At 42.3% G+C, this 23,733-nt stretch overlaps 1 protein-coding gene across 1 annotated transcript in view; it reads left to right on the forward strand.

Annotated features, from left to right (window-relative positions):
- Positions 1 to 5,291: 5,291 nt before the first annotated feature.
- PRR16 (proline rich 16) overlaps positions 5,292 to 23,733 on the forward strand; it is a 168,735-nt gene continuing 150,293 nt past the window's right edge. Inside the window, exon 1 of the mRNA XM_053288301.1 lies at positions 5,292 to 6,215. Coding sequence (XP_053144276.1) covers positions 6,036 to 6,215 — 180 coding nt within the window. The 5' untranslated portion in view covers positions 5,292 to 6,035. The remainder of the gene's footprint in view (positions 6,216 to 23,733) is intronic.

Raw genomic sequence — 23,733 nt, forward strand, 5'->3', positions numbered from 1 at the left:
CACCAGCAGTCACTGGAAAGATGCTGTGCTTGGTTTGGATAGGGCCAGTTGCTTCCCCTTTGCTAAGTATAAGATAATCACCACTTTAAAAGATATCTCTTTGCTCAGAGAGCAGGGCAAACTTCTGTTAATTTTGTATGTTATTCTTTTAAAAAATCAGATTTTATAGAGAAAGAGAGTGTGTGTGAGAACAGAATGCCTGTGATAAAACCTTCTTAATAGTGCAGATGCAAAGATCTCTACTGTAAACAGTTCTACAATAAATGGTGCCAAAGGTTTTGATTGTTATTGTTACTAAGTACAAGCATTTGCAAATATATTTATTTACTACAATTATTTTTAAGGAAAACTAACACTATTTATCCTTCCACTCTTAATAATGATTTAATGTTTACCATTCATTTCCACATCATTTCCTTGTTTTTCGCAGTGTAGTTCTTTTTCTCAGTCTGCCCTGATTGTGCTGCTTTTGGAAAGATTCCAGGCAGTTTCTCTGCATTGCTCCAGATGTTTGCAATAATGTATGACTGAAGTGAATGCCAGTGGTAAAAGGATACTTTTTCACAGGAAATAGTTTGCATCTGACACCAGCCCATTGCTCTTTTGTGAAACAAAGTAGATAGCTAGCTGGTAAACAAACAAAAGTCACAAGATGTTTAGAAGAGATGTTCAACTAATGCCATATTAAAAATTAGCATGCCTACAGCCCAATGGAAGGTTCTCCTACATATCTCCCAATTGTAATGAATGAAAGCTTTGCATAGCTGCCACTTATTTGAATAGAACCTGCATAGGACTTTTTAGTGCATTGTGAATGTAAAGCCAGTGCTAGATCAGACATCTTGCCCAGCATGCTCTTTTCAACACTGGCCAATCAAATGTCTCGAACAAACTCATAACATTTATAATATAACATTTTAATGTAAACCGCCCTGAGCCTTTTGGAAGGGCGGTATAAAGGTTTTAATAATAAATAAATAAATAATAATAATAATAATAATAATAATAATAATAACATGGAAGTTGATAGCCATCGAAGATGGTTGCCTAGCCCAACAATTTGTACTTTGTGTCTAGACACAGAGGGTGCATTATTTTTTGTGTTTAGTTTGTATATATTTTATTTCTATCCTACTTTTCTAGTATCAGGATACTCAATACAGTGTACATGGGTATCCCTGGATGAGGTAGCTGTTGGTTGAGTAATTTGTTCTTTTTACAGATAGTGGAAGAATTTTCTGATTTTCTCTGCTCCTCTCAGGGAGGAGGAGGAAGAAGAGGAGGAGAACAAAGATGTCAGACATACAAAACTCCCTGCTGCTTCGGAACTCTTTCCCCTCTCTCCTCCCCCTTTCCTCTCCTCCCCCTCTGTCAGCCAATCGCCTCCTTTCTGCCACGTCCCCACGCATGGCCTGTCTTGGAGAATTAATAATATAGATGATAATGGCCCAAATTTCCGGGCAACTTTGAACATGTGCTCTGAATGTGGGAAATGTTATTTTGTCACACATCCCCATCACACATCCTTATCACATATGTACTCATTACATTCATTACATACTGAAGGACAAAAGCATCCTACTGCTGAGCCAGTGAAATGTCAATAAAAGAGGGGCTCATCTATCTAGATTAATTGTCCTGAAGTGTGTTAAATGCAGGAGCATATATCATTCATAGTGTGTAGCTAGGGGTGGGTCCGAACAAAGTATTTCCTATGTCTGAAGGAAACTTGATAGGCTATTTAGACTAAAAAGCTGGGAAATAACAAAAATAATCTAATACTACTTCTAAGAGCCAGGACACAGCTCCATTCTCTAATATATACTATTTAAATGTTGACATCCCTACAAACTCATACATATTTTTGTTTAATGTTAGACTAGTGTAAAATGGTAAAATTGAAAAAATTGTAAATGGCTTTTTAAGTGAATTGAAATGAGGAATTCTTTTTGTCTTGGTTTAGAATTGATGTTCTTCAATGGTAGATTTCAAGCACTTTAAATAACATTTATTTTTGAATACAAAAATATGTCCATGTGGGTCACACAACCCTAAGGGACATATCCTGTTGCTAGAGAAGACGCTGGCTAAGTTAAGACCAGTCTCTCAGCACAAGGTACACTTCTGCAAAATCCTCAGATTGCCACTCTGGATGCCAGCCAATGTACTTACTCATTCACCTTCTAATAAATAAATGGTTCACTGAGTAGATCAAATAGCTAATAAGATGTAGGAAAATGAGCAAACAGCTCATTCTACTTTTAATATAAATGCCTAACTAATTGTACAATCCTCAGCACTGTTCTCAGACGGTAGGGAAAAGGCCTTAACATAGTGGCAGAGCACAGGTTTTGCATGCAGAAGGTCTCAGGTTCAACTCTTGGCATCTCCAGGGAGGATTGGAAAAGATCCCTTTCTGAAGCACTGTAGAACCACTACCAATCAATGCAGATCATGCTGATCTAGATGGACCAATTGTCTTACTTAGTATAAGGGAGGTTCACATCACATGTAGGGATGTGGCAGGAAGTACCAGGCGCCCGTGCGCCCGTAGTGTGTGTGTGTGCACCCATCTGTGCACGCACGTGCATGTGATGGGTGCACGCGCTCTCGGTACTTCTGGTCACTTCCAGATGAGGAAGGCAATGGGGCGGCAGGGAGGCACGTTGCCACCCCAAAGGCTTTTAACAGCAACGAGCGCTGGCGGGGGGAAAGTGTCGGGAGGGGTAAGTGCACCCTGTCCGGCACTTTAAGTGACACCTTCGCCACATTTGAACCGCCCAGCCGTGGTTCCGTGCTCATCCCTAATCACATGTTCACCTTCAAAACAACTATTTATGATTTTTATGATAAACTGCTAACATGAAAAACAGGGACTTCTTGTTGCTCAGAGTTGTGTGAGTTCAAAAACAGTTTCCAGCAATGATTCATTTGCATTACTGATATTGTACTGATTTTTCCTCAGTGACAACTAAGAAGTTACTAAAACAAATCATCAGCTTGGCTTCCGTACCTGTGTCTCGATCATCCAATTACTGATCAGCATCAGCTTTGCTTATCTTATCTTGTAAGAGTTAATGAGATAACAGCTGTTAATGGTATGTTGTATGGCAGATATATTTAATGAGCATTCATTAAAGAGGTCTAATTATTTAATGAGTATTCATTAAGTAGCTTGAGTGAGCTTTATTGTTTTGACAGTTCTGTTGCTTTTTACAGATTACCTATAGGAGGTCAATTTGGAGTGTATATAATCACTATATTCTGTGGTTCTCACATTTATCTGAAAACTATTGAAGAATCAACATAATGTTTTGTGTGTACTGCTTTTGTTTTAAATTGTTATTCAAAATATGAAAATTAGTTGCCAAATTATGGTATTTTAAAGATTGTGAGCCCTTTGGGGACAGGGAGCCATTTAATTTCATTTATTTGTATTGATCTATGTAAACCGCTTTGGGAACTTTTGTTGAACAGTGGTATATAAATATTCATCGTATTCCTCATCGTATGCCTCTGAAGTATGTGTATTTTTTTCCATTTCAGTGACTGAGATTATTTGTTATTAAACAATGGCTCGATATTAATTGTTTACTCAGACACAACTCATCTTAACTAAGATTCTTTTTTTTTTTTTGCTTAAGACCATAGTCTTAGGTTGCAGTTGTATATAAAGGCGGTATATAAATTTAACAATAAATAAAATAAATAGACACTTGGAAGCAACCTTTACGAAATTGTTAGAACTTGAACTTGAACATACTTCTGAGTAAATGTTCTGTTTATCATATACCAGAAATGAAAGTGTGTCTTTAATAAGTTGACTGTTCTGTTCATCAGATTACATGCTACTTTTGGGGTTACTCCAACCAGGTAAAATATAGCTGTTTGTCCCTTAGGTAAAACTGAAGTCGTTCATAACCCAGTTTAGTGAATGGTCACATCTTGTTAAGGAAAGCAGCTGAGCACAGGAAAACAGCAACTGGGCACAGGAAAGTAAAGGAAAAATAAGATCATTTACATTGCTGACCAGTGCTCTCTCTAATTTTTTTTCCATCTGTGTATGGGATGAGTTTTGTTCTGGGTGGCAGTATCAAGGCAGTGCACGTGCACATGCATTCAGAGTGGGACCTTCCTGATTCAGCCTGAGTGGGATCTAAAATTAACTGAGTGGACTTAAAAAAAAGTGTGAGTGCATGCACATACACACACCTTAGAGAACACTGTACTGACCCTGCTCATTTTTTCCAAGTATTGCCACTTTTAAAATAAAGCACAATTCCATTGTGATAATTTTTTTAGGGAGAACAGTGCCAGTTATTCTTCCTGTTTCCTAACTTCCTCAGAAGTGTCCAATAACCTCTTCTTTCCCTGGGCTTCTGACAGTTTCCCAGAGGTTTCCATTCTGTTATCCACTTATACAGCTCTTCTTTGCAATAGCTCCCTCTAGGTATTCTTGGTACCTTCTTGTAACTCTCAGTGAGCATTTCAGGCACTGGCCATACGGGAATGGAATCTCATTTAGTAGTCCTTTATTGCAGCATAATTAAAATTACTTGAAACAATTCTCCCTTTAATACATTACTGTACCTTATATAATCAACCTTTAACCATTTCTTATGTGTTAATATGAATTCACGAACGACCTTCTTCACTACGGTTTCCTATTTAGATTTCAGTTGGCTATAATTAAGAATATTGTCATATCTTTTGATCCCAAAAGTTCCTTATTGTTTATTCTATGAACTTTAATTGGAAACTAATCAATTGGAAACTACTGGCCGCTGGCTCCAAGACTGTGCATCTTCCGTTCCTCAATTCCATTTAAATGTTTTCTCCTTTTACGCCAGTATCCACCCCACCCACCCCCATCATTCTCTTTCAAGCTTAATTTTCTCATCTAGAATAACCATCACAGGGATCCTGCGTCGTAGGTGTTACAATCGGCATTACCAATCCTTTTCCTTTTGGGCTACAGCGCAGAAGAGCCTGGTGTTATTTAGAAAAGTTGGAGGCAGTTCTATCCAGAAACCGCCGCCGTTGACGAGAACCATCGCGCCAAATCTGGCTGAAAAGTCCAAATTCTCCAGCGTCAAGGGAAAGCAGCCAGCGTCGTTCTCTCTCTGTGACCTCGAAATAACTGGAGGAAGCTCCGATCTGTTCCGTGCAAGGGATTAACCCGAACCACTAGCTGATCTCCCACAATCAGCATCCAATGCCATGGTCTTATCCTAGCGTGCCGCAAGCCAGCCAAGGAGGAGGCAAGGAGGCAAGCGAATCTTGTGGAGGAATGATTACCACCTACTTTCTCCGCCTCCCTTGGCTCTTACGCACTTACACCTCTTTTCCCCGTCGCAGCCAACAGAGAAAATAAACATTCTCCCTTTGCTTTCCCAGACTCTGGGCAAAACCATCCCCTTGAGAAGGGGGGAGTTCTAAAGAAGAAGAAAAAGGACGGCGGAGGAAAGGAGGGGAAGTTTCCCGAGGAGCTGCGCTCCTTTCTCTTCCCTGCCCCCATCCCAGCCTCGCCAGCCTGTAAGCACCGCTCGCGATCCCGAGGATTAGAGGGGATTGTGGTTTTAAGCGCGCCATGTGGCGAGGGCTTTGAGGCGAGCCACGCGTGCCGCTGGCGGCCGCTGCGCCCTCTCTGGGGGGTTTCGCCCTCGCCCTCCTCCCGGAGCCTTGGGCGAACGGAGCGCCCTGCATGTCTGTGGCTGTGCGTCTCTGTGAGGGAGGGGAGGCAGGCGAGCGCAGGCGCAGCGCCCGCCCGTCTGCTTGCCTGCCTGCAGCCCGGGCTGCCGCGCTCAGTGCAGTTGCCGGGGAGTTGATGGCAGCGCCAGAGCGCGCCGAGAACACAGCGCCACGGGGACCCGAGCCCAAGATGTGCAGCTGGGACGGAGGCAGCGGATGCAGCAGCTCCGGCTGGCCGAAGAGGGACGGGGACGGGCGTCCTTCGGTGGTCAGTCAGCTCTCCTGACCTGCCTGCCGCCCTCCTCCTCCTCCTCCTCCCCCCCAACCGGCGCTCCCCCCAAAGAATGTCAGCCAAGTCCAAGGGGACCACATCTTCCTCCGCCACCTCCTCGTCCGTGTCCTCTCCAGCCGAAGGGCTGCCGGCAGCCTCCAAAGCCAAGGTGAAGGAGCAGATCAAGATCATCGTGGACGATTTGGAATTAGTCCTGGGGGACCTGAAGGACGTGGCCAAGGAACTGAAGGAGGTGAGGAACACACACACGCGCAATGCAACCCCCCCCCGCCAATATCCTGGGGCGGGGCGTGTGTCTATGGGAGGGAAGGCAGGAGGCTCGGGATTTGGGAGAGCCCGACCCCCGCCTTCTGCGCTGCTTTTCTGGCAGGACTGGCCCAACTCTTGGGGAACTATAGAGAAGCAGCGGCAGCCTCCGGACTGGACTGGCTGCGCCAAGACTTGTTACACTTCGGAGTCTTGCTCGGCAGGCTGGAAATCAACTAGTGGCTCCTTCTCTGGCAGCGTAGATGGAAAACCCCAGGCTGCTGGCTGCAGCCGCTGCCTTTGCCTTGGAGCGGCTTGGCGTTGGGTGCTTGCTTGGCTTGCTCTGAAAACGCCTCCTGGGTTCAGCCCTCCGGGGAGGATGTGAAGGAGACACGCAGCCTTTGGTTTCCTTTGGGATGACTAAGAGCAGAGAGGGCTGTTCTGCCTCCCCCAGTCCTAAAGTCGAGTAGGGGTGGCTTAAGACTGGGAGGGGGGCTCCCTCGGCCGGACGCTTTGTCCTGCTCCCCATTTCCGCCCAGTTAGGAGTTTGGTTCCTGAAGCGGGGGAAGGCGGAGGAGGAGTGACTCTCCATCTCTTCGCCTGAAGGGCTGTGTGGGCATTTCTTGCTCTCGTTCCCTCCTCTCCAATATCTTAGCATCTAGATTTAGCGTTTAGTCATTGCATTAAGTAAGGAGATGCTTCCTTCTCTGACAGCAGCGACGCCACTTTACGCCTTTCTTTTGCGAGGGTGGTTATTTCTGTTCTCACTGATGTGATGCGGGTGTTATTTTTAGGAAGTTGGGGGTGGGGAGGTCTCAGCTTTGAGGTCTCAGCTTCAGCCTGTCAAACTCATTAAAGTTCCTGTATGGAGGAAGAAGGGTATTCCTTGTAGATAGGTTGTTGGGGGAGGACAGGCATGCATGCATCTAGATCTAGGAACATTCTCCTGGATTTTGACTAGATATGTGGGCCGTCCTGGATGCTAATATTTTCTTCCCAAATTCTGCTATCATAATGCAGATGGTATAGTCTTACCTGCTCATAAAACTACTACCATTGCTTCTTTAAGACTATTAATCCTAAACCTTTCAAGTCAACAAAACAAACATGCAAGCAGTGTTACTGATCCTTTCCTTGGATGATTTAATCAGCACCATAGCCTAAATAAATTTTTACCTACTCTTTGACTACATCACTTGGGGCAACCACCTTCTTTCTCTATTTTCCAAAACTTCATGTGGTTGAATAATCAGATGTGATCTTCAAAGAGATTTGCGGCACTTAAAAAAAAGAAAGACTTGGTACTCCTGTTTTGCTGTGATAGTTTCAGGTAGTGACAGTTTGTGGAATTTTAGTGCAATGAAAGAAAACAAATCTCTTTACTGAGAGTTACATTTTTGTTATTAACATTAGTCATAATTCAGAAGTGTGTGTATGTGTGTGTTTTTAGGCCAATATCCAATTTTTACACACTGATGAAGGATTTGAGTAACTGAATGAAAAAGGGTCTGGAGAGCAATGGACCATTCCCTCCCCTTCCCACTGTTTGACACTATAAGCTTAACAATTTTCCTGGAAGTTCTGTCTGAATTTGAGAGTCCTGAATAAAAAGTATAATATTAATGATATTTAATTTCTGGTTCAGAAACTGATTTGACTAGCAGGTAGGTGCTAATGAATTGAGTTGTAAAGGTGTTGGGGAATGGAGCCTCCATGGATGTATTTTGCATTTGAAAATATCATTGCTGGGAAAAGGCAGACGTAAACTCCAGAATAAATGTTATACAAAATACCTGTTTGTCTCATGTATCTTAGAAACCAATATAATATTTCCTTAGCCTGTGGCAAATGTCAGCTCCTGTAGCTTAATTTGTAGACAGAATGCAATTACAGTGGAAATATTCTGAAGTAGTAAAATGCTGCAGTTCAAATAACATAAGTTGCCTGTCCTTTTTTAGGAGCTTCTTCAAATCATTTATTCTTTTTTTGTGGCACAACTGGTGGACAGATGGTAGGATTATGCACTGAAATTCAAGTCCCAAGAGTGTGCATTAGTTTGTAATCCTTTATGTTACATCATACAAGTCCTCCCTCCCTAACCTCCCTCAACTGTTAGTTTCCTAGTTTCATGGGTTTAACAAGATTCTTTTTTCTAAGTGACTTTATAAGTAGAAAGTTGGCTGAATGGTTCACCAATACCTTTCTTGTAGCTTTTCTTCATTGACACACTTTTCATCACACCAAGTAAGTTAATAGCAGACTTGATATCTGAATGTATAATGCCCTTATACAAAATTATGGTGTGGCCACACTTGGAGTACTGCATACAATTCTGGTCATCACATCCAAAGAAAGACATTGTAGAACTGGAAAAGGTACAGAAGAGGGCAACCAAGATGATCAGCGGCCTAGAGCACCTTTCTTATGAGGCAATGCTGCAACACCTGGGGCTTTTTAGTTTAGAAAAAAGACAACTGCGAGGAGACATGATAGAGGTCTATAAAATCATGCATGGTGTGGAGAAAGTGGGTAGAGATAAATTTTTCTCCCTCTCACATAACACTAGAATAACCCCATGGAATTGATTGCCAAGAAATTTAGGACCAAAAAACAGAAGTACTTTTTTGTACAACTCATAAATCAATTTGTGGAATTCTCTGCCACAAGATGTGGTGACAGCCAACAACCTGGATGGCTTTAAGAAGGGTTTGGATAACTTCATAGAGGAGAAATCTATGAATGGCTACTAGTCTGAGGGCTATAGGCCACCTCCACGCTCAGAGGCATGATGCCTCTGAATACCAGTTGCAGGGGAGTAACAGCAGGAGAGAGGGCATGCCCTCAACTCCTGCCTGTAGGCTTCCATCTAGTGGGCCACTGTGTGAAACAGGATGCTGGACTAGATGGGCCTTGGGCCTGATCCAGCAAAGCTGTTCTTATGTAATGCACATATTCTTTGTTTGTATTGAAAATGTGATAAGTTTACAATGTTTTATTCTTAAATTTCAAATAGTAGTTACAGTACTACTACGGATTAGGGCCCAAGAAGAATGTCCTGTCTTCTGTACCATTCATGTAAATCATACTGTATACATTTTTGTGGCTTCCCACTAGAAAACACGCAGAATTTTTGAAATTAGAACTGACTGACTGACATCCTGACTAACACTGTGCATGTACAGCTAAAAAAGGAGCACTTGTGGTAATAATGTCCCATTTCTGAAGTGTGGGGTCTTGAATGGAGGGGGAAATTTTTGTCAATCTCCCTTTCCCCAGAAAGTGCACAGCAAAAACCTAAATCCCTGAGGGCTGCATGACACTCAACACCATAATTTCAAACTGTTCAGAGCACTTCCAGCGGAATGGGAGATCAACAAAAAATGCCCTTCCTCCATATGAGTTCCCATACTTCAGAAATGGGGATAGTATTGCTGCATTCATGTCTTTATCAGTGACATGCATGCAACATTTATCAGGATGTTGGCCAGAGTGGTTTGGTTTTGGGTAAGCAAATTTGTATAATGTGGTTGATTGCATTACGGGTGGGGGGGCAAAACAAATGGTGGCCTTTTCTACTTACAGGGTGGTTTGCTGTAGTTACAGTTACAACAGAAGAAGTAAAGTTATAAAGTATAAAACATCAGGACAGACTACAGTTTATAATGTTAAACTGTGTGCAGAAGACAGACATTTTTAAGAGACTGCCTGTTCCGAGAAACTTTTTCTTAGTGCACAGCTTATGCCTTCCCTTAAAATGGTAAGCCTCCCCCACTGCACACAGTCTGTAGTGCCTAGCTTGTTAAATTAAGTCTAGCTATACAAATTTGTTCAGTCTTATTAAGCAATGTAGATTGTTAGATTTATAATGTATTCAACTATACTCTAGTAAAACATTAAAAAAAGAGAGAGGTAAGGAAGAGTGAAGGTTTGTATTTCTTTACTGCCAAAGCCAATTTTTTAGACATGGTCTGAAGCACATCATACAATAGTTTTGCTCAAGCTAAACCAGTCTGCATCTTTTTACTATCTGGATAAGAGACTGCCTCTGTGATTGATTGATTAAGTGTCATCAAGTTGGTGTTGACTCTTAGCGCCCACATACATAGATTCTCTCCAGGATGATCTGTCTTCAACTTGGCCTTTATGGTCTCTCAGTGGTGCATTCATTGCTGTCGCAATCGAGACCATCCACTTTGCTGCTGGTCGTCCTCTTTTTCTCTTTCCTTCAACTTTTCCCTTCTCAAGGGAGCTGGATTTTTGCATAATGTGTCTGAAGTATGATAGTTTGAGCCTGGTCATTTGTGCCTCGAGTGAGAATTCTGGATTGATTTGTTCTATGATCCATTTGTTTGTTTTCCTGGCTGTCCATGGTATCTTGAAAAGTCTTCTCCAGCACCAAAGTTCAAAAGCATCAATACTTTTTTGATTTTGCTTCTTCCTAGTCCAGCTTTTTCATCCATAGAGTGTCATGGGAAAAACCATTTTCCAAACGATTCTAATCTTTGTACGTATCGACATGTCACGGCATCTAAATACCCTTTCCAAGGCCTTCATTGCAACCCTACCAAGTACTAGTCTGTGGCGTATTTCTTGACTACTGGATCCTTTACTGTTGAAGGTCAATCCTAAAAGGCAAATGCTACCCACCACTTCAGTGTCTTTCTTATCAATTCTGAGGCTGGTTGCTGTACCCATTGCCATTAGTTTAGTCTTCTTTATATTTAGTCATAGTCCCATTTTTTCACTGTGCTCCTTGACTTTCATTACTAGAGCTTGCAGATCATCCGCATTCTCAGCTATCAGAGTGGTGTCATCAGCATAGAGCAGGTTATTGATGTTTCTTCCTCCAGCTTTAAAACCACACTCATCTTCTTCCAATCCAGCTTCTCTCTGTATATGTTCAGCATATAAGTTGAATAAATAAGGGGAAAGTAACAGCCTTGTCTTACTCCTTTGCTGATCTGGAACCAGTCTGTTTCACCATGTTCCAGCTGGACTGTGGCTTCCTGTCCACAGGTTTCTCATGAGAACAATGAGATGTTCTGGGATGCCCATTTTCCTAAGGATATTCCACAACTTGACATGGTTAATGTAATCAAAGGCTTTTCTGTAGTCAATTAAGCACATATTGACTTCTTTTTGATATCCTTTGTCTGTCTCAATTATCCAGCATGCATCAGCAATCATGTCTCTTGCTCATTGGCCTTTTCTGAAACCAGCTTGAACAGCTGGTATTATTTCCTTTTCCACGTAGGGCTCTAATCTGCATTGGATGATCTTGAGCATTATTTTGCTAGCATGTGAAATTAAGGATATTGTGTGATGGTTTGCCCAATCTGTTAAGTCTCCTTTCTTTGGTATAGGTATGTAGACTGACTTCTTTCATTCTATTGGCCACTGTGTCATTCTCCAAATTTGCTGGCATAGTTTGGTTAGAGCCTTGACTGATTCTTCTTCTGTTGCCTGCCATATTTCTGTAGCTATTCCATCAATTCCTGTAGCCTTCTGACTTGGTAATGACTCAAGTGCTTATCTAACTTCATCTTCCCATACTAGAGGTTCTTGCAAGTAGGGAATATCTTTTACAGTATCTTGGATGTTGATGTCCTTACTGTACAGATTTTCAGTATACTCCTTCCATCTCTGTTTGGTCTTCTCTGAATCAGTTACTATCTGTCCTTTGGCATCCCTTAACATACCAATTCGAGCTTGGAACCTCCTTCTGAGTTCAGACATCTTTTGGAAAACTTTCGTTGTATTTCTGTGTCTATTTCCATCCTCAAGGTCTTTACAGATGTCATTGTACATCTGTACTACATTGTAGCTCCTTGTCTCTTCTAACAGCTTTCTGAAATTCCCTGTTAAGTTCCTTCACGAGGTCTTTATCTTTCTTGACTTTGGCTTCTCTCCTCTTCTTGGCAATTTCCACCATCCATTCTGACATAATTTTCTTGGTCTTTGGCAGTCTCTTTTCACATTCATCCTTATCTTCTGTATCCTTGACACAATACATAGGTATTTAATGAGGCATTCACAGTAGGTACAATGGATGTGTGTAGGTCAGAGGAGAAGTCTGCCACTGTGATACTGCTTCCCATGCATGCTCATTTTAGTTACTATAAATGCCTGACAATGACTTAATTCTATTTTTATTTGAATTCAATAGAAAGCAGGATATAACATTTATATCCTGCCTTCTTCCATCATACTTTGGAAGTAATGAAACACAACCTCTTCATGAGCCTCACCATTTATTAATATCTTCTGGGAGGTCCACCTACAGTTTCTTGCCACCAGCTTGTCTGGTGGCATCTCAGAAAAGTGACTCACCTTCCCTATAGCCAAGGCTTTGGAAGACATTCCCTGTTGGGATAAGAATTTGCCATCTCTAGCAGCCTTTAAAAAAGCTCTTTATATACCTTTGTTTAATCCAGCCTTCAGCTAGCTATAAGTTGATTTTGACTGTCGTTTATTGATACTGTTCTAATTTTTTAATGGGTTTAATATTATTTTATTGTTTTAATTTGTGCGTAAACTGCCATGAGATGCAATTTTTGGTAGTATACAAATGTGCTAAATAAATAAAATAAAATAAATAAACCTTCACTCTTTCTGAAAGTACTCTAGTGTTTTTTTTTAAAGATCAGAATATAATTCATATCTTTGTAAAAACAAAAATCTATAGATATGTTTTTCTATAGACGTTGTTTATCTGGAAAGTTTTTTGAAAATCCCTGACTATCCTTATCTATAAAACGCTTGGTGTCCGTCCGTGGACGGACACCAAGCGTGTGTCCGTGCCTCCCTGGCCTCTTCTGGGCATGCGCGAAGCGCATGGCCAGAACAGAGCCAGGGAGCCAGGACCGCCAGCACCCGGCGGCCATCTTGGGCGGCCAGAAGCGGCCGCCCCGAAGAAGCCGGGTAAGCGGCGGCGGGGGACACTGGCCGAGGCGGCGGCAAAGCCGCCGCCTCGGCCAGAGGAGACGGCGCGGCCAAGGAGGCGGCAGAGCCATGGCCGAGGCCTGGCCATGCTGCCGCTGACCTGGCTTCTTCGGGGCGGCCGCTTCTGGCCGCCCAGGATGGCCGCCGGACGAGGCGGCGGAGAAGAATGCGGCGGTGGGCCCGGGCAGCGGTGGACCAGGCCGGAGCCGCGGGCGGCGGTGGGTGGCGGGCCCGGCCGGAGCCGCGGGCGGCGGTGAGTGGCGGGCCCGGCCAGAGCCACGGGCGGGAGGGGTAATGGCGGCGGTGGTCTGGAGCGCAGAGCTCCCCTAGCACCCGTTATCCAACGGGCTACAAAACCACTAGTACAGTATAAAAACCCAGGGACTTCAAATGCGTTCTTAAGAGTAAAAATGCCAGTTGTGTACTTCTGAAATGCTCAGTACAAATTAATATTTTCTGAAACTTTAGTCTGTTAATAATACCTAACATTTAATTGAAGATGTAGGCATAGCTCCAAGCTAGAGAGCATAAGGGAAAACTATTATGTTTGTAACTCTGAATCAAGCATGATATTCATCTGGAAAATTGTTTTATCTGTTTCCCTTTTCCCTTTCATGGTCAGAATAATGGAGTGTTTTGTCATAAGATTATAGTTATAGGGCCTTATAGGAAATCCAGAGCTAGAGAATTTCCAACAGATGGCTTTCCCGCTTTTGTTTGAAGATGTCCAATGAAGGAGAGCCCAGCACCTTTACATAATTGATCCCATCGTCAAACTGTGCTTTCCATTAAGAAGTTTCTTCTAAAGTTGTTATTATTTCTTACATTTCTGTACTGCCCCATACAAAAAGTCCCTTGGTGGTTCACAATCTAAAAGCCATTAAAACATTGACATAATAAAAACAATAATAAAAACTCTGAAACCTGAAGCTTTAAAAATATAAACTTAAAGCCTGGCTAAACATGTATGTTTTCAGGTCCTCCTTAAAAACATTCAGAGGAAACGCTAATGTTCAACTAAAATCTATCCTCCTGTATTTTAAGCCCAGATCTGGAACAGCAGATAATGTTCTTTCACTCTTTTATATGACATCCCTTACGATATTTGAAGAATGCTATCATGTCCTTCCCTGTGACCTCTTCTCTAGGCTAATCATACCCAGTTCCTTCGGCCTTTCCTCATGGAATTTGTTTTCCAGATCCCTGCCCAACTTCACTGCCCTCCTCTGAACCCATTCTACATTGTCTTCTGCTACTACTACAAATATTTATGTACTGCTTTTTAGTCCTGTGCGTGGACGAAAATATTGGATACGAAAATATATATCAGAATTTGGTCTTTAGCTTCCTTCGAAATGTTTGAATTGGAATCAGGCTTGGAGATGCTTTGGCTCCTACCCCCTGATTTCACAGGTGCAGCTCTTAAATACCAGGTTGGGAGCTGGCTTGGAGACACTTTGTCTCTAAGCCAACTCCAGACTCAGTTTTTATGCACTGTCCCCACAAAATTGAGGAGTGGGAGGCCAAGTTCACTTGGGCTGGTGGGTTCCACTGGGCTAGTGGGTGTTTGCTGGGAATTTCCTTGCCCCTCCCCCCCTTTCATGGATGCAGCTCTTAAAAACGGGGTTGGGAGCAGGCTTGGAGACAAAGTGTCTTCAGGCTGGGTCCTGGCCTATTTTTTAAGGACGGCACCTTCAAATTGCAGTGTGGGTGGCCGACATAATCCACCCGCTCCCAGCAAGCAGTTTGATGAGGAGCTTTGAGTATGATGAGCATGCTTTGAGTATGGTGAGTAAAGGTTGAATCCACTTGATACTATTATCTATGCTAACCAAAATATCATGCCAAATGGTTGAAAGCAGGATAAATTATGTCTGCAGCATTTCCACAATCCATTAAGATAATAAACAATTTTTAAAAAATTAAATAAGAACCTGGCATGATTTATGACTGTCAAATCCATGCTGGTTTCTACTAATCACTGCATTGTTTTCAAGATGTTCACAGACTGGCTGCTTTATAATCTGTTCTAATGACTTCCTTAATATCAAAGTCAGACTAACTTGTCTGTTGGATCCTCCTTGTTCTCTTTTCTGATGATTGGGCCTACAGTAGCCCCTCTCCAGTCATAAGGCACCTAGCCCATTCTCCAGGATTTGTCAAAGATGACAGAGGGGTACTGAGGGTTCAGGGTTTTGAGAGGATGTCATACAGTTCTTTTTAGTAACTTATATAATTTACCCATTCTATTTAGTGTAGATAAGTGTTTCCTGACCAACTCTTTATCAGTCTTCAGCTGCAATCCTGTCCTCTCACCATATGCACTGCTCTTTTGGGATTGCCCTTTTGAGAAGATGAAAGCAAAATAGGAGTAACTATTAATATTTCACCATATTAACTAATATTAAAAGTAAGCAGGCCTACATTTTCCTTCCAAACATACCTGAAAAAAGTCGTATCTGTTGTCATTAGCATCTCTAGCCAGCTTTAGCTTGTTCTTTAGCTTTTCTGACTCTATTCCTTCAAGTCTGGGCTACTCATCTGTGACCTGTCCTTCCTTCCATTTCTTATGCATGCTCTCTCTCTCTGTTTTTCATTTTCAGCTCATCACCAAGCTTTCTTGCTGGTACATTGGCTTTTTAATATGAATGCCATTTTTCTTTTTCATTGAAATTGTATGTGACTACCTCTTTAGTAACTTCTTATTAAAGGAGCTATTTAAAATCAGCTTTCCTGAAATATAACATGTTTTACTCTGTTCACTATTAGCTTTCCATAAGATAAAGAATTCTTGCATTGCATGGCCATGATGCTTTCAATATGTCTTGACTATCTCTTCCCTATTGGATTGGTTCAAGTCAAGGGTAGCCAATCTCTTTGTTAGTTCCTTCACTTCCTGAAAGAGGAAATGGCCAGCAAGGCATATTAATATTTTGTTGGTGATTTAAATTTTTAAAAGAGTTTGTCTCCCATTAGATATCAGGGTAGGTGAAGTAGCCTTTGTTACTAATTCTTGCTGCCTTGACATCTGACATTTATTTTTGGAAAGTATTATCCACATTTTCTTCTTGGTATAGCAGTAGATTCTACTGCAAAGTTGTTTTTATTGCTCTCTGTTTTATATTTACCTACTGGGCTTCCATGTTTACCCTCTTAGATTTTTGTGCAGGGGTATGCATTTTTGACATTTAGTGCTATTCCCTCTCTCTTTCTGTTGCATTTCTTTTCTGAACAAGCCGTATCCATTGGTTGCTACATTTCCCCCACCATTCCTTGGTGAGAATCAACCACCAAATTTTAGTTAAACTGTCAAGCCGTATTTAGTATCCTACACCAGGAGTTCAAGTCTATCTTATTTAATTTCTATAGAGTGTTTCGCAACATTTTTGGAGTCATCATTCATGCACAGTTTCCAGGACTAGCTGTTAATAAAGGGATCACCCCCCTTGCCCCCAACCTTACCCCCCCAAAACAATTTTGGGCAGCTTTCTGGAGCTCATTTCCAGGCAGCCCTTGTTGCTGGATAATATTCATTTCAAGGAAGCAAAATGAACATTATCCAGCAATGAGGGCAGTTTGGAAATGAACTCCAGAGAGCTCCTGGTGGCCCCTGCTGGCCCAAAATTGTTCTTTTGGGGGGTGATTTTTATTAATGATGCCTTATGGACAGGTACCCAACACCTTGCGGACCGGCACCGTTCCATGGACCGGTGCCTGAGAAACACTGCATTAGAGTATAGACATCAGAAGCCATAGATATGATGTTTCAAGGTCTCTGTTGCTATTTCACTGTGGGGTTTGCTAGGCAATGCTCCAGTCTCTCCTATATCACCCAAGGCTCTATTTAGTACTTGCATTTAGTACCTCCAGACTTCTGTCTCTTTCCCCACAGTATTCAGTTTAAAGGTCTCTGGATCTTCAGTTTATTATAGAGTTCTGTGGCTTGTGCGGCCAGGCAGAGTGAAACTGCTGCAGTTCTGAGCACTGCCTCTCCGCTGCTCATGCAATGCATTGTGGGATAGCAGGAGACCCCAGCTCCCAATATCACCAATGGAGATAGCTGCTTCAGTGTTCGTGTTGATTGTGAGAGGAGAACTGGTCTTGTGGCTGAGCATGACTTGTCTCCATAGCTAAGCAGGATCTGCCCTGGTTGCATATGAATGGGAGACTTGATGTGTGAGCACTGCAAGATATTCCCTTCAGGGGATGAAGCTGCTCTGGGAAGAGCAGAAGGTTTCAAGTCCCCCCCCCTGGCTTCTCCAAGATAGGGCTGAGAGAGATTCCTGCCTGCAACCTTGGAGAAGCCGCTGCCAGTCTGTGAAGACAATACTGAGCTAGATAGACCAATGGTCTGACTCAGTATATGGCAGTTTCCTATGTTCCTAATTCTTTTGAGATAATTCTGGAAGTTTCCTTGCCCCCATTTGGCACTACCACCCACCACACTACGCTCTGGGTCATCCCTTTCCCCTTGATTTGAAGTGATACATTTGCTGGAATCCCCATTATTCCCTACGGGAAAATTCTTAAAGATGTGTAAACTTTAAAAATTCACAAAAAAACAGCCCTTTGCCTAATTCCTTTGAAATTTGGGTGGTAGCTTCCACCCATTGGACACTGCCACCACCACCCACTCTTTTTGCCCTGGGACCCTTTTTAAAAATCCAAATTGATTCGGATTCAGATTCGTAAAATTCGGCTACAAAACAAAACAGGGCTGATTCGGATTAAGAAAATTTGGGTACAAAACAAAATGGGGGTGTTTCGATACGGATACAAATCGAAACAATAAAATTCCAAAATGCACACCCCTATTGCGAATTCCCTAGTTGTGAGCATGTTGTGAATTGTGTAGCTTTGAGAATTGTGAATTACCTAGTTGTGATCATATTGTGATTTGTTTTGGTTTTGCGAATTACCTAGTTACCTACTTGGCTTTTTGAACTGTGAGTATGTTGGTGGTTTCTTCCTAGGATGGGTCATGCTCAGGGCAGAGAATGTTTCTGGGCATTAAGGCTATTTGAGGAGAATAGAAGCAGCCTTTTAGAGCTGCTTAAGTACTCCAAGGTGACCTGAGAAACTTGATCCAATGTATATATTGGATATACACTGTGTGTGTGTGTGTGTGTGTGTGTGTGTGTGTGTGTACACACACACATTGTATATACTGTATATATGTAATGTATATATCCAATGTATACACAGACTAGTAGGTTCCCCACATAGGCCTACAAGTTCTCGTCTAGCCTTCTTCCCAACATGCTAGTGTTCTATATGTAGATTTTTGTGACATGCCTTGTTGTGTATTAGTATCCCCCATGCCTGCTGACTAAAGTAGTATAATTGAGACACGGCCATACCTCCTTATCTCCACTTGAATCTCAAATGAGAAATTAATGCCAAAACAAAACAAAAAATCACCCTGTAGTGGAAACACAACAGTTGAGAAATCACCTGAAGTAGGTACAACATATGTGATTGGTACTTAAGTTTTTAGTTCTCCCCTCCTGCTTAAACTAATCCCAAGAAGCACGGGTAAATGACCTTTACAGTCTTTAATGAATCCCCAAATGAATTTTCCTGACCTATAGGAACTGTTAGGGAGGGCCTCCTGCGTATGCTGGCTGCATCTGGATAAGACCTTCTCTGGTTTATTTATATTTTATTTCCTTATTGCATGCCCCCCACCCCCTTTTCTTTATAGCCACTTTGAAACACATGTGAAAAGTGTGGTATTCCCCCCCTCAAATAAATACATAAAATAAGTAGATACATAAGACTGAATGCATAAGGAATGCCTTTCCTCCTGCTGCAGCTTCCTGCCCTTCCTCTGCTTATGAATGTATAAAATTGCCTTAAAAATTGAATTAGATCATAGAACCACCTAGGTCAGTATTGTCTATATTGACAGACAGCTGGTCTCTAGGATTTAAGGGAAGCCTTCTCTGTGTTGAATTGTAGCTCCTAAACTCCTTATGAGAGAAACCTATCTTTTGTTGTAATGCCTCTGGTAGGGATATAGGGGGCCTCAGGGCCTTCCCAGCCCCTGGGGCCCCCCATATCCTCTCTAGTCTGTCCCGGGTGGTGTGGTCGCCCAGCAGAGGATGGTGATGCTTAATTTGTGGCGGCGGGGGTGGGGGCTCCAAAGGCCTTTAGGTCCAGGCTCCAAAATTACCTAGGTGCACCTCTGTTCCTTACATTGATTTTAAATAGGCTGTACAGCTGTTCTCTGTTTACATGATCAGCATGATTTCTAGTTCATCTAAAAGCAGAGACTGAGGATGTTCTCATGAGCAGCCAAGACTGGGCTTGGCTGCCTGTAAGAACCACCAGAAGGCACATGGCTCTCAGCAGCACATCGGCAGCAAACCAGCCTAGGGAGCTTGCCTCATAAATAAGGTTAAGGGAGTGCTCACTACATTTCCCTGAACATGTGCCAGCGCCAGCTGCTTGCAGCTGGTGCTGAAGCACTGACAGGAGCCTGCCTGTCTTTGGGGTCATTTACACAATGCACTGCACACTTGCATGGTGCATTGTGGGATTTAGACACATCCCGGTCCCTATGCCTCTGCACCCCCTGAGGCAGCGGCGGACTGTCCTCAGGGAAGGTGGGCTTTTGCAGACTTTCCCACTGTAACCCACCCGCTGCTCCACTTGCCTGGTTGTGAGAACAACCTCACTAAGTCATTCACCTAGAGTTATATACTCCAACAGGAAGTCTATTAACCTGGCTTGCTACTTTCACGCATACTAAACCCATGATGCTTTTGAGGCAGCACATTAATTGTTGGAGAAAGTAAAATAATATTGCATGATATGAGCAGCTGAAATTTTTGTTGGGTTGGCAAGAGTATGAAATTTTAAGTTCTGACATACAGTAGCAGTTTTCAAGATTTGTTGAGGATTTGATTGACCTTTAATATGTTTTAAACTACTTATTCTTAAACAAAATTCAGTCTCTGCCATGTCTTTTTCAACTTGCAGTCCATTTCAAATATTTTTTCCACATGATGGGGTGCAAAGACCCCCTTCAAATGATATAATATTTAATGATATTTAATGATATTAATATTCAGATATATAATATTTAATGAGGACTAGTGTTTATGAGTACCTAGTCTGCAAGAAATCTAGATGATCAATAAGAGGACTTGGATGATTATACTACAACACTGGAAGGACAAATTTACTTTTGAACTTCAACTTTGGATAACTGACGTGTTCTTTGTCAGCATTTGATCTGGTTTTCTTATGGCAAAGTAATGAAGAGGGGTTTTCAGCTATTTGGTCGAATTTTAATAAATTGTTTATGCTCTGAACCATAAGATATATAATTTTAGAAGGAGATGTCCCCCCCACCACTTTCTCCTTCGTTGGTTGTATCTTATGTTTAAGTTATGTTTAAGGGATTTTTCCCTCTTCTCTTCTCTTCTCTTCTCTTCTCTTCTCTTCTCTTCTCTTCTCTTCTCTTCTCTTCTCTTCTCTTTTCTTCCACATATACTATTATTATCCTCAATCATGTTTAGCACTGTTGTAATTTCATTGCAATAAATAAATAATAAATAAATAAATGAGGACTAAGACAGGATGTTTTTTGATTATTGATGTAGATTTTCTGGGAGAAAAACTTGAATTAGAAACATTTTTTAAAATTCTCAATATCCTAAGTCAACTGGACAAAGATGTACTTTTAAAAGTGCTTAGGGATACACATACCAGGTGGTATAGATAGATAGATAGATAGATAGATAGATAGATAGATAGATAAAAAAATAAAGTGGTGTTAAAAGGAGAGTGCAACCATCCCTGTTCATCGCAGCATAGTGCTCATCCCAGTGGTGTGTGTTCGTTCGTTCCCATTGTGTCTCTGTCTCTGTCTCCTTTAGATTGTAAGCCCCTTTGGGAACGGGAACAATTTTCTTATTCCTTTGCTATGAATCCTCTCTGATAACGTTTTTTGTTGAAAAGCTATAAATGAAATATTTATAGTGGTAAAACAATATTTACCACTAGAGATGGTCAACTATCCCCTTACTGCTCACCCCAAGTTGGCTTGAAAATTACATGAGTTCTTCTCCCAAGAATGGGGCCGGGGGAGGAATCAAATGATTTTCTGAGCCATCTCATGGCTCAAAAAATTCTACATGTTGCCCATCAAAATGTCCTCCCATAAAACAATCCCCCCACCCTTTATTTACTGGTTCTCAGTGGCTTTCTCTATGATGTCAAAGGAAAGTGAGGTGACTAGTACTATTCCTAAGGGCTGCAGGCAGTTCCAAGAGCACTGGACTTTCCCTTCAGTGCCTGAGGGAAGAAAAAGGTATTTTTTCTTTTAAAAAGCAGTCTGCTGCTGCATTACTGAGGTTTACATAGAACAGTAGAAGAGCCATGACTGCTCTTGCTCACTGTTGGTTGGGGACAAGTACTTAAGGGCAAGGGGTGGTTGAAAGCTATAGATAGACTAGGAGGGTAGTGCCTTCTGGGGTGAGATGCAGCAATCCTCTTTGACTGAAAAGGAATTGTGGGAACTTGAAGAGCTCAGCTTTCCTTTGAGGGGAGCCTTTTTGAGTCCTCCAATTCTGTTTTTGTGCTCAAAACTTTCAAAATAGCATGTCTCTGTTTAACATGTTTGACTTACCTAATAACCTAAATAAAGAGATATCTATATTTATTTTATGTCTCGTATAAATGTTTCAAAACTTTTTCTAATAGCCCAAAGTAAAAAAAAAATTGGATTATGATTTTTTTAAAAAAATCACTAAAGCTTACATAATGTTGTGGTGCTCCAGGCCTTCTAGGGCAGTCTGCATGTGCTCTGCAGCATGCTCAGCACAAGCACCAGGAGTCTGGTACAGGCTCGTTCGGGTTCCTTATTTGTGTTGGCTATTGTGGAGAGAAACACAAGAAACACACACCGAGTTCCTTTAAGCTTTTATTTAGAAGAAAAAGGGAAAGGTGCATAAAGGTATTATTACCCACCAAGAATTAGCAGGGGGTGGGATCTATTTACTGGACAGGATGGGAGGAGGAGGAAGGAGTGATGAGGATATATTAGAACAGAGTTCATTTCGCGGAGCGTATCAGATGCAAGCAGTGGATGTTGGCTTGGTCAAGGTTTGAGTATGTAGTTCCAAAGTAAGGGGCTGAGTGCTCTCAGAAGCCCATGGCTTGGCAAAACGTGAGGAGAATAACTCTTCCCCTGGATCTCCACCCACGGGTTGTCTGATCTCTTCTGATACTTTTAGTTGTTCTCTTTTTGTAGAGTTCTTTTTTGAACATGTTATAATTAAATGATAGAATTCCCTTTTGTTACCTCAGTCTATGATCTCCATATGCTGTGTAGGATGCTTCCGCAGCCCGGACTTCACTGTCCATCAATTACACTTTGCATGCACACATCCTTATCACAGGCAGCAGATTTTTGTTAATGAAAACATAGTTTCTTTTAGCCCCATAGGGCAAATTGCGGTGTCAAAACAGCCCTCTGCCATGTCCACATCAGAGTGATATTTGAGCAATTCAGAGGAGAAGAAAGAGGGAGAGAGGGAACCTCCTTAATTCAATATCAAAGCATTGTAATACTTAGTTCTCTAAGCCCTGAGTTCTTAGATAGTGGAATATGTAGATAGTTTTCTAAGCCCCTTACAGCACTTTCCTTGCAGTTAAACCTCGAACCATATAGGACCTGCTGGGCTTGTAGCCTGTCAGAGCTCGTATTGAGGTGCCACTGATTTATCCACATGTGTTGTCATATCTGTGGCGTATACTTGTGGTGACGGCAGTTTTTGAATGGGTAAAATTGCTAGTATGGAGTGGGTGCAGGTACGTTATCTTCATGGTTTTCAGTCAGGTTGCAAGCCCAGTAATGTCATATGTGCTCCCAGAATTGATTTAATAGGAACTCTCATGTCTAAGATGTAGTTACTATGTAGAACATCATCTTATCTCAGTCCTAGAACTGGGAAGATCAGTAGAAAAGAGTCCTATGGAGACATGCTGGAGCTTTTCACACTACCAGGGAGGCGGGTGCAGGGAAAGCTGCACAAACCTGACCTTCCCCTCAGACTAACAGAAAGTGTGTGCTGTGTGTGTGGACTGTGCTTCCAGATGATTGAGCTCTGGAGGAGAGTCAGGATGACTTGTTCTGGCCTCCAAGAATCCCACAATGCACTGTGCACCAAGTGTGGTGCATTGGGGGATTCCCCCAGAAGATGGGCACTTCTTGTGCCCTGCTCTATGACCGTGTGGGGTGCAAGCACGCTGTGCAGGCACACGACCGTGGAGCCTGGGTTAAGTGAGCATTCACTTCCTTAACCCTGGCTAAAATCCGGGCTAAAAATCCAGGCTAGGCAGCGCTGCCCCCCTGGGATCGGGCCTGTTCATGGTGGTTCTCACGTAGGGATGCGCATGAACCATGCACTGCCCAGGGTGGCATGAGGGGTGCCTTTAAAAGAGCCACTCACCCCTACTGTGCTGCTTTCCCCCCGAGTGAAAAAACACTAAGTTTTTTCAAGCTGACGACTGGCGTCAGCATCACATGGCTGGCATGTGTGCTCCCTGGC

This window comes from Hemicordylus capensis, chromosome 2, assembly GCF_027244095.1.
Source record: "Hemicordylus capensis ecotype Gifberg chromosome 2, rHemCap1.1.pri, whole genome shotgun sequence".
In the NCBI taxonomy this organism is placed as follows: domain Eukaryota; kingdom Metazoa; phylum Chordata; class Lepidosauria; order Squamata; family Cordylidae; genus Hemicordylus; species Hemicordylus capensis.